General features: G+C 35.7%; 1 protein-coding gene across 2 annotated transcripts; it reads left to right on the forward strand.

Annotated features, from left to right (window-relative positions):
- Nucleotides 1-4621: 4621 nt before the first annotated feature.
- LOC116175669 (zinc transporter ZIP13 homolog) lies at nt 4622-15148 on the forward strand. Of its 2 annotated transcripts, none has more exons than XM_031493902.1 (4): nt 4622-5061; nt 13162-13272; nt 14267-14445; nt 14493-15148. In XM_031493902.1, exons 1-4 carry the CDS (start codon nt 4836-4838, stop codon nt 14943-14945), a joined length of 969 nt encoding a protein of 322 aa, XP_031349762.1. In that variant the 5' UTR covers nt 4622-4835; the 3' UTR covers nt 14946-15148. The 2 variants fall into 2 exon arrangements, with proteins under 2 accessions (XP_031349762.1, XP_031349763.1); XM_031493903.1 differs by lacking the exon at nt 4622-5061 and adding an exon at nt 5242-5393.
- The last annotated feature ends 2115 nt before the right edge of the window (nt 15149-17263 follow it).

The raw sequence follows: 17263 nt of genomic DNA on the forward strand, positions 1-17263 counted from the left end.
ACGCCCAGGTCCTTAACGGAGGTGACTAGTAGTAAGACCTTTCCATTCATCTTATAGCCAAAAAGTAAGGGATTTTTCGATCTAGTAAAAGTAAGGACTTTACACTTATTGATATTTAGTTTTAGTTTATTTTTGATACACCACTTAATTACTGAGTTAATGTCCTCTTGAATATTTAAACAGTCACTTGGGGATTGGACTTTATTAAAAAGTTTTAGGTCGTCCGCAAATAGTAGTGCTTTCGAGTTTTTTATCACTCGCGGTAAATCATTTATGTATAAGAGAAACAGAAAAGGACCAAGAAGTGTTCCCTGGGGAACGCCTGATGAGGGAAAATCCTAAACATATCACACGAGATAACAATGTGATTAAAGAAGATCCACTTTAAATTCCAATCATAGCCTCCAAAAGGAGAGAAAAGTGTACCTCCATCCAAATTAATTCGAGATCACACCAAATGCGGTTAATCGCCAGAAACAATACTTACAAAAATGTTGCAATGTAACCGACATTGCATTTTTCGATTGTTATACGGCGACAATTTTTAATTGAAGTGTCAAGGAAAAGAAAAAGCAGTGCGTACAGCTTGCGCATTAAACATAATGCACGAATCGGAGTTTGTTAAACTAAACCAGCCGCGATAGCAGTGATCTTCAATCAAAAATTACCCAGGCCTGCAACGATCACATTAGCATCGTGAACGTTTATGCGTTATTATGACATAGACGTGTGCGAACGGAAGTGTACCGAGAGCCCGAGTCAAATATTTGTGCGCTAACGGTAGGCAGAATATCTTGGTTCGCGTTGGTACCGAATCCGGATATGGTTCGAGGGGATTCAGAGCTAATGTCAGCACTTGAGGAACCAGGTTGAGCATCAGACGAGTTAGAATCAGATGAAGAGGTCCTGAGATGCAAGGGAATGATGTCTCCGTTTGCACAATCGACATGAGTATTGTAAGAGAACATGGCTCTTCCCTAAGCAGTTCAAAGAACGTTTCAGCTCTTTCGATTTTCGAACCTTTATTGTTCCAACCAATGCGTGAGAGTTTTTGCATAAAGCACAGGTTGGTGCGCTTGCAACGAATGATCTAGATTCTAGAAGAAGATTGGGATGATGTGGACTGATTGAAATTCGCTTTGAGTGAAGTATATGTAAGAAAGACTTGAAAGCGTACAAAGATCTGAAGATGTAAAGAGAGTGCAAGGGTCTTCCCACACTTGGAAATTAAGAAATAGAAATAGAAGACTAAGGGCCGGTTGCACAAACATTTGATTTGAATGTAATCATGATCCTGGTGTTAGGTAATGTGATTGGTTAATGCCATTGACAATAAAAAGCAGAAAACATACATTGGTCTCTGTAACCAAAATGCGGTACGTTTGATACCGATGTCGTTTGAAATTGCTTTATATTGGTTATATGGTCATTTTTCCATTTAATAAACGGGACTCTTTCTTTCACACTTAGAGATTACTTGAATCATAAAGCCGGTGTAAACAAGTGTACGTAAGTAGCATTGAACTATATACTCTGTAACTGGAACGGCATCGAGGGCCAAAATCGCGTGCCACAATGAGTTTAGGCAACCAGCATAACGTAGGTATTCACATCCTTGTCTGGCACGTTGTTTTGTATTGCATATGCAGGACCGATCACACGTATTTGGTTAAAAATACAGATAAGTAAATAAACTGGGAGGTTGGGGCCTTAGAAAGATAAAGATAAATGCTTGTCGATGCTTTTATAAGTGCCAATATCTATTTGTTAATGGAATATCTTAAAATATATACTTAATAATGTGGTAAACTGGGCCATTTCTCACTCACACACTCACATACTTGATTCTTGAAGTTACAAGTGTAATGTCAATTAATGTCATTCATGGTGACTCGACGCATTCCATTTGCTTGTTAACGTAAAATAAAGTTATAAACTTTGGTTGTGTTCGTTTATAACAAACCCTTTACATAATATACATATTTGCAAGGAGGTACCTAATACCTAGGTATTTTACAATTGGCGTCGGCAGTATCGAAGAATTCAGGACAAATACCCATTGGAACATCCACAGTGAGCGGCTTGAGTAATGCATAAGTGCTAATTTTGTTGATGAGCAGCGAAAGGTTTCTGGCGCATCTAACCACGGTAATTGGCCCAGAGTGTTTATAAGGCATTGCGCTGCTTATAATTATAATCCAGTTTTGTTCCAAGATGAAACCTACGCCGAGTTATGTGAGATCAGAATTACACCTTCTACAAAAGGTCTCCCATATTTTCCGAAACTGGCCCCAGAAAAACTCAAGACCTGCAAATCCTTCGGGATATCATAGAACAACAAACTTTAGAATGGAAACTGTAATGTAATGTAAAAATGACGCGCCATCTCGTGTATGTTCTCAGCAGCTTTTGCGTGAATGGCGCCAAATTTAAATATTAAAATGTAAGCTACGTCCGCATTATACTAATTTCTCCGGATCTGTAACAATAACATTGGATTTGACTAGCTGAAACCTAAAAGGTAAATGAATCCAGCCAGTGAAGTCCAATTTTGTTTGTTAGGGATCCAAATGAATTCAGTTCAATGCGGATGCACCTCACCAGTCAAGGCCTTCAAAGAGTACAGGGTACTTGTTTTATAAGTAACAACTCCAATTAATCCAATCAAGGAGTTATATTTAATTTAATATGATTATACAAGATACAAGATCAACTTCATGGAACTCTACTGTATGATGCTCTCGATGAGATCGCTCTAAAAACAAAATATGTAGCAATTTATTACAATTCAATTAGTGTTACCTGCTAAATATAATGTGCGAACTGCCACAAGCTTTAAATCTCTTCGTGTTCCAGGTTCTAAAGCGCAGCCAGAAAAATGACGTTCACAAACCAAAAACTGTTGTGTAAATTTCTTCCACATTATATTCTAAACCAATTCTTAAAAACTTCCGGCTCCATTTTTGGGAAACGTCTTCACAATTTGTCACACAACATTTACGTTCTCGACTTGTATATGCATAATTCATTGTAATAATGAATAGTAATTATATTTAAAGCACAATAAGCCGTCAATCAAAATTCAAAATTCAACTGTCATAATGGCGCACACGCACTAGTCACTAGATTTAGTAACTTTAACACGAACGCTAACTATGCGCCATCTATTGAATGTTCTCCAAACTAATTATATTTGTACTCAGTTGTTCCCGTTTACGTTTCCCTTCTAAGTTTTTTGTTCTTTGTTCTCACTAGATTTAGTAACTTTAACACGAACGCTAACTATGCGCCATCTATTGAATGTTCTCCAAACTAATTATATTTGTACTCAGTTGTTCCCGTTTACGTTTCCCTTCTAAGTTTTTTGTTCTGGGGGGATATTTCCTAGGGAAATAAAAAAGTTTTTCATAATGTCACTATGTGGATGGATATGGATGCAGAAAATGCAAACCGTGATATTTTCTACTCTATAACTTTTGCGATATACCTGTGTGATATGTGTATGCTTTTATATTTTATCTTTACACTTTGACGCCTCCTAATGTACGTTCAGTATAGTATTAAAGAGTACGAAAGAAGAATTATTATTCATAAGCACAGTATAAATGAGTGTGAGGTACTAAGTACATTAGTAAAGAAATCTGAGCGGTGCAAATGCCGTCATGCGCAAAAATATTAAATGCGCGCGTCGAGGTTCAAAAATGTTATCAAAACGTACCCATGAAATTGAATATTTGAATTTTTATTATGAAAATGGTTGCACGTATATGCAACACAATTTATGACCATTTTTGCAAATCTCTTAATAACTTATTTTAGGCAAAAATAAGCAAAATGTAAGACGTAGTATAAACCATCCCATAAGAGCACGTGAAACAAGGTAAGGGATACCTACCTCTATCCATTTCTCTCTCACAAAAATTCGCCACGGCCCCTGGCAACAGCTGATTACGGGCGATGCCGTTCCATATATAGTATATAGTTCAATGGTAAGTAGTAATATATGGCCGATTGTAAATCACACTAGATGAAAATCCCTACAAAAGTCACTAGAATTGAGGTAATCTCTAAGTGTGAAAGAAAGAGTCCCGTTTATTAAATGGAAAAATAACCAAAATAAACATAGCGAGACTCTAAAACGAATAGGAAGATCACTTTACAAATTAAACAGCAGGGTAATTTTTAAGTCTTAACACATTATTAAGGGACACACTATATTCGATATGTTGCACGGTTTGCCTAACATTCTGGCGCGAAACGTGCAATTTTGTGAGCTTGCACTTGCTTTGCAGTCCTTGAACTTCGAGTACATTTTAGCAACGCAGTTTGTTCAAAACATTTAATTAGGTATTAATGTATTATGATGGCATATAAACTATAAATGAAAAAGTCCCCTAAGTATGTATGCGAGTATTTAATTAACGTTTTGTCCACAATGCAATTGCTTCTATAAAATGCCGATTATGCCATGAAAAACCGGTTTTGCTATATCGAAAATGTAAACAAATTTAAACGTGTTTTGTTTATCCAAATTTTGTTTTTAAAAAAACCATTGTAGTCCCCACTCTTTGTTACAGCGGCATTGCGCGTGCATCAAAGAGGGATAAAATGGTGGGGACACAGCTGGAAATACAGAACATGAAACGAACTGTAATCATAAACATGAATACGTGAATGTGGTTGAGGTTATAAACGTTCTTTTTGTAAAAATCACAATTTTTTAATAGCTGGCTCAATCTCAGAGTAGATTAGTCAGCAATTTCTCCAACTAAATTATCATATCGAGTGAATACTCTCAATAATTAGATATTATCGTTCTCTGGTATGCCGAAAACATGTCAGTGTGTACAAATGTTTTAAATCTGCAAGGCGGGAACTTCAGTGAGTTAACTTTTAACATGGATAGTAAATTTGTGCTGGAGATGTTACCGGAAGTGCACGAGGATTGGCTCCAATTACCGTGGTTATGGGCCATGTGCGGCTCAATTTTAATAGGACTCAGTGGTGTATTTCCGTTACTGGTCATATCCATAGATGAGACTAAGAACTTGCAACAAGGAGGTATGTTTCAAGTATATTTTTGGGCTATTATTAGTAATTTATTTCTTTATTTAAGAGGTCTTTTATCGGCCGATAAGCCGAATACTTAAATATCTATTAATGCAATTAGGATAAGTACACCTATTACAAAGTCGAGAGATGGAAGCAGAACATTTGCACTTATCACTGCATTTGCGCCTTGAAGAGGAGTTCAACCAAAATAGTAACGCGACAGATTCCTTTGTTTATGTAAACACTTTTTTCAAGTATGCCATTGGCTACAGTTCCAAAATTTTGTAAACAAAGAGTCAGCGGAATTGCGCATGGTCAGCGTCGTAGGCCTTACCGCCTTAGTAAGTGTAACTGCGCATTATTTTAGAATTATCTATCTAACCGCTTGTAACCTTTTGAGTTGTGCGAGATTGGCTTATGGAATCAAAAGTTGAATAATGTCCGCTTATTATGCATTTTAAAGTTCAAGGTGACTTGAGCATCAACAATAGACACATTTATTTTATGTAACCGAATTTCAATAACGCTAAATATCTCGCTTACGCTGTACGCACTTCGATCGCTAATATGCGCATGCGTAGCCTTTTCTTTGTTGGTGAACATCCATTTATAGATGTTTTATTTTTTGCACCTTTTCAATGAACTCCTCACATTCCCAACAATGAAGAATTTTTTAGATCACCGGAGCAACAAATGTTTTTTTCCTTTTCTTATCTTTTCTTATGACGTCTTTGTCATATGCTATCAATTAATGTGGTTCTTCCAAGAATTCTGAGAACAACACATACTACTTTAGTTAGTTCAGTTCAGCCAATTGATGCTACTGATGTTCTTCATCGAACGATAAACTGCTTATTCCCAGAAGAGATCCTCACATATACGAAGATATTCGAGGATCTCCGGAGATCTAATAAGTAATAATACAATTAGCGTCACGCTCAAACCATTTGAGATATAGGTCTAAAAATTAGAAGGCTTCATTAAATGTTTATTTTTTTTCTTTCTTACTGCCATTAGAGAATAATGGAGACGAGTCAACTGCAATAATAATGTGTTATAAATTTGAATATGCGCATGCGCAATCCAGGATATTGGCATGCTTTGTTACAGTTTCATAGGTATAATTTATGTACACACTATGCGCATTTTAGACGTTGTTTGAAGTGAAAATAAAGTAAGGTAACCATTGAATATTTTTAAGGGAATCGCTTTTTAGCATATTCACTATCTCGCGTTGAAGTATGTGGTTTTCCGAAGAATTGTTCGCGTATTTTTCAGCTTATACCTGCGTGAATTCCGTCCCCCCGTCTGAGGGTTTGCGATTCTCAATTTTGATAAAAGAAACTAAACATATTTACGAACATCAGATGGAAAGTATATTGCAGACACACTTGTCGGTAGGGTCAGGCGTCATATTTCGATAACGCAATGCCGGAAGTACTCACAGAAAGAAAAGACATTGAAAAAATTCATCTGTTGATGGAGTCAAAATATCTCCCGAACGGAGTGTCTGAATTCGGTACTCTCAAAGAGAAAATGACAGGTGTGACAAACCGCATTCCACTTGATTGTATTCCTAACAACGGAAATATGTGTGCTGGAAAGCGGAGTGTTAAAAGAAGGTACTCACAAAGTGAAGATCATATTTACTTAGAGCATCTTTACGTCAAATACTCATACTAAAATCGATGTCTCAAAATCACGGAATAAGATGATTTTAACGTTGATCCGAGTTACCCCTTTACGGTCGAAAATAGTACTAGAGGTTTCAAGTGTCCAAGATTTAATGAAAATGTAAAAAAAGCAAAAAATCTAACCCCAACCCCAAGATTTTGCACAGACTTTATGCGACTTTGCAAAGATCGATCCTATAGCGCAAAGCTTTGAATTGTTTTGTAAATGTATCTATAGTGGACTTTTTTGGTTTTTTATTTTCTCTGTCTGATTTTTGTTCATGTTTAGACTCTTGTAATCTTTCGAACTTTTGAGTAGCCTCAAAAATCACGAGGAACAAAAATATGTTGGATTCAATATGATTTGAATTCTTTTATTTTTTTACCATCATCAAGGGCACATGCGGCCGTATTTTCATCGACTTTGGCAACTCTTTTTAATAGTTTACATGGCTGTATGGTGATATATTTATTGAATAAATTGAATGGGTTGTGTAAATGCCATATACAAGGAAAATGCACCTCAAACTTATCACTGAAGTATTTTTAAATAACCACCGTATCCATTTTGTTCAACAAATCGACCAGTGGTACCATCATAAATTATTTTAAATGAATGGTATCGAATAAGTTTATTTTTTTAGAAAAAAATGTGCACAAAGAGTAGTTCCGAAGGCAATTTTGAATTCTACTTCCAAATAGCTATCTCAACGTATTCAACATCAAAATCTTGAGAAATTTGTATGGGAAGAATGAATGATGGGTTCTAATAGGAAGGTACGCATGCGCACAAATTGCGCGTTATATTCCCGGTATTGATTTTGAAAATAACAGCGATGCAAACAACTCTCCTAAACTACTTTATCCAAACTTAAGCCTGTTGACATTTAATGGAATAGAAATTTGACATCTAAAGAGAAGCGATTTTTATTTCACTATAGTGGGCGCGTTTACGTTTCTCAAAAGGCGGTTTAACTGAAGTGGAGGGTTTTCTTGTGCAGTAATGGGGGAAGGAAAGCTAATTGGAAGGTTTACTGAATAATAAATTCGATCTGGATTCTAGGTTCGGAAAAGTTATGTGAGGATTCCGACCAAATGTCAGTTGAAAAGCCAAAGAGATCCATTTTAAAAAAATAATTCAGATTCTGTGCACCATTGTGGATGAAGTCAATTTGTCATAAAGTCCCCCTCCCCCTCCCTCCCCAATCGTATTAAATTCGAGAAAACAAAACGAACATCGTTTTTATGATTTTTAATTTGTTTAGCAACAGTTTTGAGTAACGCAGCAAATGTGTAATGACTTAATGAGGTTTATTTTAATTTGGGCAGGAAGGGGGGGGGGGCAAATTAAATGAAGATTTTAAACAGCTTAACCATAGGACGACCACCTTTGGCAACCTCGGATACAAACAACTCAATAAAGGTATAGGCCTTGAAGCTCTAAAGTCCAGAAGGTGTAGTCATCCACATTAGCAATCACTCATCAGATATCGCATTTCTTAGCACGTTCTGCATTCTCATTGTTTTAGTTAAGTATACTAAAAAAATTAAGTTCCTTATGCGGATGGGCGAGTCTATTTAACCTCCGAGACTTTATTGTTAAACAATAGCGATGTAGTGAAATTGACACGATAACAATTTGGTCAAATTTAGGGTAAAAATATTTGCAGGAGATACGCCGTTACTTCTCGTAACGCTTGCGCATAACTTTCGCGTTGATTTTCTGATATTGATTTTGAAAAGGTACGACTATACCGAGGACTATACCATTAACTCAGCTCACCCTCGAACTCGGCCACTAGTAGTCTATGGCCTTCTAAAATTAGATACTGTAACTTTTGAGCTTATGTCGTTGTACTATATGGTGCGACAAACTGAAATAACCTTCAAAATGTGTCAATTCCCAAAGCAACCATGGTTGCAATTACCTTGGAAATCTTATCGAACAATGGAAACAAACTGGAAAATTCAATATGCAAGATACGCCGGTGCACTGTAAACAATCTTATCGCCGCACCGATAGTACTTTTGCAACATGGGCATTAAGAAAAACTAAAAATCAAAATAGTTTGAGTGAACATAGACTCTCCTTAAATCCACACGCCAGTGTCTACGACGTAATTTTTATCCGCAAAATACAACAACATTGGGTTATAGGTTAAGGTCATGGCTTTTGAAATGTGCCTCAGATAACAATTGATGTTTAAATACATTCGATTACAAAACGAGGAATCTTTTCAAATCTTGTTTAATTATACATTTTCAAGGTGCAATTCCACTTTGCTCGGTCAGACGGGGAACTGCAATGAGTGATTTATTGTCTGGAATAAAATGCCTACATTTTTCTCCTTCTCATGTCCAAATTCCTCACTTATTTTATGCATGTTCTTCCGTTCAGGTTAATGTGAGGAGGACATCGGCTATAGTCAGGTGTCGATTGTTTTCGAAAACTTTTCCGCTTCACTAACTGGGCCATCGTGCTAAATACATCTTCGCTTCTCAGTAGACAAAATCATCTCGTATTTTACATGTTACCTTGTTTTAATAGTAGCTTCACAAATGGTGCCACTTTGCCATTAGATGTTTTCAACATCTGGCGGAAGAACGTGAAAGTGTGATGAAAATTGCTTGGTAACAACACGAGTGACTTTTACGTAATTGCTCGCCGCACTTGAGTAACCTTTATCATTTTCTAGGTATTTTCTAGATAATCAATCGCTATGAATTGAAAATTATACACTGTTATCTGTCAAGATCATGTTCAGTAGCAGTACGCTGACATTGTAGTGATAGTTTTACAGCATGGATCGTTTCTGTTCGCTTAGAACAACGTGATGTCACGATATGTTTTTTTCGAGGTTTTTTTTAATGGGGAATGCTGCATTTGCCAACGGAAAACAAATAAACAATGAATGACCCGACCCTCTCATGTAAAGGTGAATCTTGATCACGAACTCACAGGTGGCTGAAAACATTTCTTTCTCAACTTGACCTTTTGCGCACAAACTACGTTGAAAGTAAGTATTGTCTAAGTACAGATGAAACTGGTCATTTGTGGACGTCTCTCAGGGATCTACAGTGGGGCCGAATCTGTTATCGTTTTATTGCAGCTGATATCGCGAACAATAAATACAATAGGACTTTAAAAACAGTTAGCTCCAAGTTTGAGCCGTATTATTTCAATCATACTAAATTTTAACGTCCTTTTATTAACCGCCATTCCAACACCCCCTCATTCTACTTCCTACATTCATTATTAAACGTTCCAGTCGCTAGCTAATTTCAGCACAATTTAATTGGCACTTGAATATTACCGGTAGCACATTAAACGCTAGTGATTAATTTGTTTAGTTGATGATGTGATTAGCTTCGTCTTCGGATTCATCTTCGAAACCTCTTTGCGTAAAAGTTAATGTTTAACCTTTAAGTGATTTTTCGTTAACTATCGTGTAGGTATAACAGCCAATTTAGTAGGTCAATAGTTTTGTTTATGTGAAAAGGCGATATTTACAACGAGGTCGATCTAAGTAAAGACTATTTTTAGTCTGTTAATAAAATAATTATTAAACATAAAGGAGCGTACTTGCTTTTAAATATTCAATAATTGCTTATACGTACACGGTGTCCCATTTTCGACACTTGTCGGCAATTGTTGGTGCTATCAAAAAAAGTAATATAGGCGTCAAATGTGCTCTTTTTGCGTCAAACTTAAAATGGTAAAATCGACATTCGCTTAAGAGATACGAGGGAAAATTTAAAAAATGCATATTTTGAAAAGACCATATATTTTTATAGTTAAAAGTAAAGAATGTTTTATACATGTTTCTTTGGAATAATTGTTTAATAATCTGCCGTTTTCAAAATAAGTATACGAGGCGTGGTAAAAAAGTTATGGACCTAATTTTTTAATGGTACACCCTGTATATTTTCATCTAAAAATATAGCATATTAAATTCTCTTTCCAAAAATATATTAGGCTCGTGATGATACTCAAAAAAGTGATTAAAAACATTCAAATAATTAAAAAAATACACACAAATTTATGCATTTTTTAAAAAATTTTCTCGAAATTTTGTTTTAAATCTTTTGAATCAATATTGAATTTTTTAGTGTTTTATTTTTTAAGAGACTTCTTTTCAGATTAAATTATACAGGGTGTTCCATTTAAAAAATGAGGTTAGGTGCGCTAACTTTTTTACCTGAACCCCCTTATTTCGAAAACGGCCTATTATTCAACCATCATTATAAACAAACTTTTATAACAAAAATTGTGTCTCTTTTTAACTAAGAAAATATATGGTAATTCCAAAATTGCCATTTTTTAAATTTCTTAAGCGAATATTTTCAAACTTGGACAACTACAATTTTAAGTTTGACCCAAAAAGAGCAAATGACAAATTATAGCATTTCAATTTCGAAATTCAAGGTTATTTCCAGTGTCGAAAAATAGTACTTCGCACTTTAAATTGGGCGCCCGCCAAAATTTTATATTCATACCACCAATTCTGCCAAAGTTTACACACGGTATATTTACAAGTCAGGCAAAGGCTGGCTTTTAATTGCTAGTTCAATTGAATCAGGATGATTATGGAATTAAATTAGTGGTTGGATTTGTGGAATTTAAAATGAAATACAGTTGAATTTGAGCTAGAAAATGTTGGAACGGTTTTTATTCTATGCACCCGGGATGGGTCTACAACTCTACACCCATTGCAGCATCTGTTATAGGCATCCTTCCCGTACCTCCCCTGTTACATTTGAGTAAATTTTTACGGCGCGGTCTTTCATATTTCGGTTATATTACAGATGACCTATATCAATACATTTGTTTCCATAGAAAACCACTTTTCTCGAATTCTATAGAGTATAGAACCTTTTATACAGATGTATCCATATTGTGTTAAACCAAAAATTATAGCAGAAAATTCTGCAAGAAAATGACTCATCCGTTGAAACAAAACCGCGCCAGGCACAACGTTGCCAGTTTTATGTACCTAAGTTATACTATGTATCTATCTCAAAATATACGTGTATGCTTCGTAATTTTCGGGTGAAGAGATGAACCGTTTATAAACAGCAGTTTGTTATTTTGAGCAAACCTATTTCTTAAGCCGACACACGAAAAAATAATGATTAAATGTATGTTCAAGTTCAGGGTTCAGGATTAAAATCCTCGTTTCTTGCTTTTGTGTTCTAGTGCATCTGTCTCTTTCAAGATCGATTTTCGCATGGTTGCCGAACTGACATGGAACGCAATAGAATGAAGGTTCGACACTGAGGGTGTGCTCTATTTAATATAATATTAAGCGCGTTGTGTCAAATCGAACACTAAACAACAAGTGGCCGGCTTTATTCCATTAATGCATATTTTAATTTTTTGTGAAAAGCTGAATTATCGTATAGAAAGTTACATTTTTCAAAATGGACGTGATATACACACAACAGATCAAATTCATAAGAGCTTCAATAATTTTTTCCGACCTACGAGGAAATTGCGAAAAAATGGTTGAACCTCCCATGGTATTTTGATCTATAACTTTCTAGGGGATAATAGTTCTTCACGAAAAATTAAAACGTGTGCTTGAAAAATGGGGCATTTGTTGATGCTTGTTTGACACAGTGTTAAATTTAATTTGTCGAGATATTTTCGAAAGTACTATCTTGTCCAGACTGAAAAAAATTGAACGTGTCATTCAGGTTCAAGGTCTGTTTATTTGTAGGTTTATTTGCAGATAAGTCACAATAAATTTCATTTACTCTCACGGGCGTTGCACAATTGAAGCAAAGCAGCCATGTTTGTTTGTATTTTAAATACGGGAATGACGGAACAAATGATGATGATACTTAGTGAAGATCCATTCGTGGTAGAAACATGTTTATGAATTCGTATACATACTTGGATTAATAAAACGTTCGCACTCGTACAAGAGGTTAATGCATATTCCGAGGCAGTGCAGCGCAAAATCTTCCGCCTCATCATCTTTGTGTGTAATTGCTGGTGAAAACAACGTTATCACCGCCAATAACAATTGTTATCAGCAAAAAAAACTTAAATGAAAATGTGTATACTCGTACTATGGATGAACGATCAGAAAAATGGTTATTTTTGTGTATGATGGATGATAACCTCATAGTAACCAATCTCAATGCAGGAATTTATCATTTTCTGGCTATTTGTTTATATTTTTACCGCCATCGCGGTGATAGCTACTATATATTTAGGTCACAAAGCACTCTTGATGTATCGAAACTAAATCAGACGAATTAAACATTCGACAAGGAATTTCCACACATCCGTTCCCAACCTTTATGAATTAGCGACGCATTAAATCTTATTATTATTGAAATAGCAAACAAAAGCGACGATTATAACTCATTATCACATGATTGCGCTTCCTTTAGTAATAAACTAATAAAAGCGTTTTCTTTTTTACAGATAGCGCGAATACGCTGAAAACGCTTCTCAGTTTCGCAGTCGGGGGACTTTTGGGGGACGTTTTTCTCCACTCGCTGCCGGAAATTTGGGCAAATGACTCAGCCAGAAATGGTAAGTGTATATTATTCGTGCGCACTGCAATTCCGTTCAACAAAGGCAGCGTCTTTGTAATTGAATTTATCAAACGCTTGGCGTAAATTGAGGGATAATACAAATTGCAACGGATTGTAATTTAGACATTTAGCACTGCTGATGACGTAACAACAGAGAACACATGATACCCATGCTTTATTCGGCAAGATATAGCTACTTTGCATCACTTTGAACTTTATTCTTTTATAATTATAGGGGTATCCCGTCAATTATTATCTCAATTTAATGTGAATCCATGATTCAGAATAATGTGATATGTTGCATAGGAGATCCAGGAAAGGCAAACATATTTTATGTTGCACCATAGTGAATGTAGTTACGAAAGCTTACTTTTTAATTTTTTTAAATCAATATCTCGGTGGCTCCCCCTTTTATACCATCAATTTTATCGTTCTCGCTATTGATTTCTAAACAACCCACGAGTTTTTGCAGGTTTTATTTGAAACCGCTCTTATGCTCACATTTTTCTTCTCATCACTTGTCGCAATTCTTTTTGCTTCTTTGGTTTTATTGCTTTTTGATCATTCCAATTCCATTCATTTTAATTGCAATTTTAAATTTTCCAAAATTTAATAATTACAGAATCAATTTTTTATAATCGATTATTTTTTCTAATCGAACTATAACCTTGATCGTGTTTATACATACGCAAAAGCAAAACATATGACGCAATAATTACATTTTTAAATCAAAAGAAATTTTAAATCCACAGAATGTGGTTTGCTAACCAGAGAATTGCGTAATGCTCGTATTTTCTACTTCGGTGCTCTAAATTCATTGCATCAGCGTTTTCTTCTTGTATACCCTGTGGTCCAACCTAATGTTGGAGGAATCGGGTTGTTCACCAGATGGCGCCAGTTCTCATGCGCTTACAACGCCATGCGGTGGCGTAATACGCAAGTTATCTATTTGTATTTTTGTTTAATATTTAAATTGCTCCAATTTCTTTCAGGTGGTGCTTCACCCATGTACAATGGCCTCCTGGTACTCTCCGGACTGATGGCGTTCGTGATAGCGGAAAAGGTATTCTCAGTGATAACGAAATTAAACGAACAAATCGAGGAGCAACAGACGAAAACGATCAACAATAACAATTACGACAGCCCGAAACCTTCAAAGGATGGCAGTCGGGTAAATACCTCAGCCCACACTTCGCAGTTTAACCCATTAAATTGCAGATAACCGGGTATCTCAACCTCTTGGCGAATTCCGTCGACAACTTCACGCACGGACTCTCGGTGGGCGGCGCGTTCCTCGTCTCGCTGAGGTTGGGCTGTCTCACGACGTTCGCGATTTTAGTTCACGAGGTCCCGCACGAAGTCGGCGACTTCGCGATTCTGCTAAAGTCGGGATTTACTCGATGGGATGCAGCGAAAGGGCAGCTTTTTACGGCGGGCGGGGGACTTGTCGGCGCGCTCGTGTCGATTTTCTGTAGTGGAGCGTCGAACGCTTTAGAAGCCAGAACATCGTGGATTTTACCTTTCACTTCAGGTACCTTCCTTCACATAGCTTTGGTAACCGTTCTTCCAGATCTCTTAAAAGAGGAAGATCCTAAGGAATCGTTCAAACAGTTGTTGGCGTTAATATTAGGCATATGTATAATGGGTTTTGTAGGAGTTGTTTTAGAGTAAAAGCCAGTTGCCGTTGTTACAGTTGTGTTTATTCCTATTGTTTGTTAAAAGAATTTACCATTTCTTTATATCCAGTATTTTTATTATTACTCTGTTTTCTTTACAACGTTACGATGAAGCATGTTTTCTTACAAAACTCATTGGGGTTTGTCCCAAAGTAATGTGATATTACATATATGACATAGTTGTAGTTGTACAGAGTAGCATTTTTTAATTATAATTTAGTAGTACTTAAAAGTGCTCTTAAAGTTTATTTCGATACGAAACGCCCTGTGTCATTTGTTCACTTTGAAAGATATTGAGTAGTTTCCTAAGCAATTCGATATTGTTAAAGACTGAGTCAAATTTTATTCTTAGACTTTGCACTTTGAATGGTACCACTTCAACCTGTACATTATCTTTTATAGCTATAGTATTAGGAACAAATATTTGTTTTATTCCAATTCAAAGTATCCTTTAAAATTATTTTTGTACGATAACTACTCGGAAAGGATTAACTAGTCAGGGTAATATCAAATATAACTATAAATTTATTGTAAATAAATAAATTTGCATATATTCTGATTATTGCAATTCGTTGACACTATCCTCTTGTGACCACAGATAATTGTTATATTCAAATACGTTGGAGTGTTTACAGTGCATAGAATCCACTTAAAAACCAAGCAGGTTTTGACCTTGAGCACACTGCACATGGACAATGCACTTCAGAGAAGTTTACTTGTCCACATTTCGAACACTGAACATTTTTGAAGTATACAAAGTTGCCCTTATTAAAGACGCAGTTATAGAAATAGGGGAAAACTTACTTTGAATATAGGGTGTTCAATTTAAAATAAGTATCATCTTACGGTATAACGTTAGCGCCACCCACTTGAAAATATTTTGCGTGATTTTTTATAATACTCTGAGGTTTCCGTTTTGTGATATAGAAACACCCTGTGTGCATTTTAGCGTCCTGATTATTGCTTTATTTTTTTAAAAAAACATGAAATATTCATTTTGGTTTGTCAAGCAATACATTACACTGTAATAGATATCTGATCAATAGCGCTTTACCAACAAATTGCGAGGCAGTTTGTAAAAAATGTAAGTGAAAATCAATTATGGCTCAGTGGTTAGGAAAATTACTATTGCACTTTATCGATGTGCATCTCCCAACAATCAATTGCCGTGAAATTACAAAAACTGCTTATCTGTAATTCACAGTACTTTTTTCAGTTAAATTTGTTACTTGGGAAGTACGCTTACAATCACATTTTTTAAATTGTAACCTTTTTTTGCTTATTGAGAAATTTTTAGAAAAATCAAATAACCAGCACTTAATGATTTCGAATGTGTTGCTATGAGATGATGGTACATAAATAACAGATATTGAAAAATGTCATGTTTGCAATATTAAATTACATTTCATTTGTATCATTAATTACCACTGTTTACCATTCAATTGGTGCAAGACTTCTTTATTTATTTAATCACATATCTCATCAGGTTACTGTAAGGGTGGTGGGAGTGGCGATAAGTCAAAGAAGTTTGTTCCAAAATGTTACAAATGTGGCGAGTTAGACCATTATAAGCGGGACTGTAAGAAGTTCAAGTCTGAGAAGAGTCAGGAAGGGTCTGCATTTGTTAGTCAATCGGACATCGTCAAATCTATGAATTCTCCCACTATTTGATTGCAGATATCGGTGCGACGACATGAACCGTAATTGACTTTCCACTTTTGAGGTGTTTCTTTGCCGTTTTCACTATCGTTCAGTTTTCATACTAAAGGAAAAGTGAGAAGTCAAGGACAACTAAAACAGTTTCTTGCAAAGTGAAGACCATGGACATGTAGTCAAAGAGCTTTTGACTGATAATGTACTGAATTTGTAAATAAAAAGTTCAAAAGATCACAGAAGAGCACCGCCGAAAAGATGTCATATACGCCACCACAATCGACGACGACGTGCTCCCCATAATGAGGGAAATTTCGACGACGTTACGAACTTACAACGATATAGTAGTACTTATATTACTGCAAAAAGTTCCGACTGCAATCACCAGCCCCGGCGTGGAGCATTTCGCATTTATCATCTCCTCAAAAGTCTGCTCTTAACCATTTCTGAAGATTTCCGCAAGTGCGCGCATTATTTCATAAAAACAATTACTCGTTTTTAATTATTTCATTCTGTGTTTGCAATCATTTAATTTTCTTGTTGTCTTATAATGTTAAATTATTTCTGAGTTGTATAGTTTCATAATTGCAAAATAATCCAAAAATCTTATACCGAACAACCATAGTTTTTTCGGTTTATACACCCAAAATAAGTTATTTC

This window comes from Photinus pyralis, unplaced genomic scaffold (genome assembly GCF_008802855.1).
Source record: "Photinus pyralis isolate 1611_PpyrPB1 unplaced genomic scaffold, Ppyr1.3 Ppyr1.4_LG7, whole genome shotgun sequence".
Classification (NCBI taxonomy): domain Eukaryota; kingdom Metazoa; phylum Arthropoda; class Insecta; order Coleoptera; family Lampyridae; genus Photinus; species Photinus pyralis.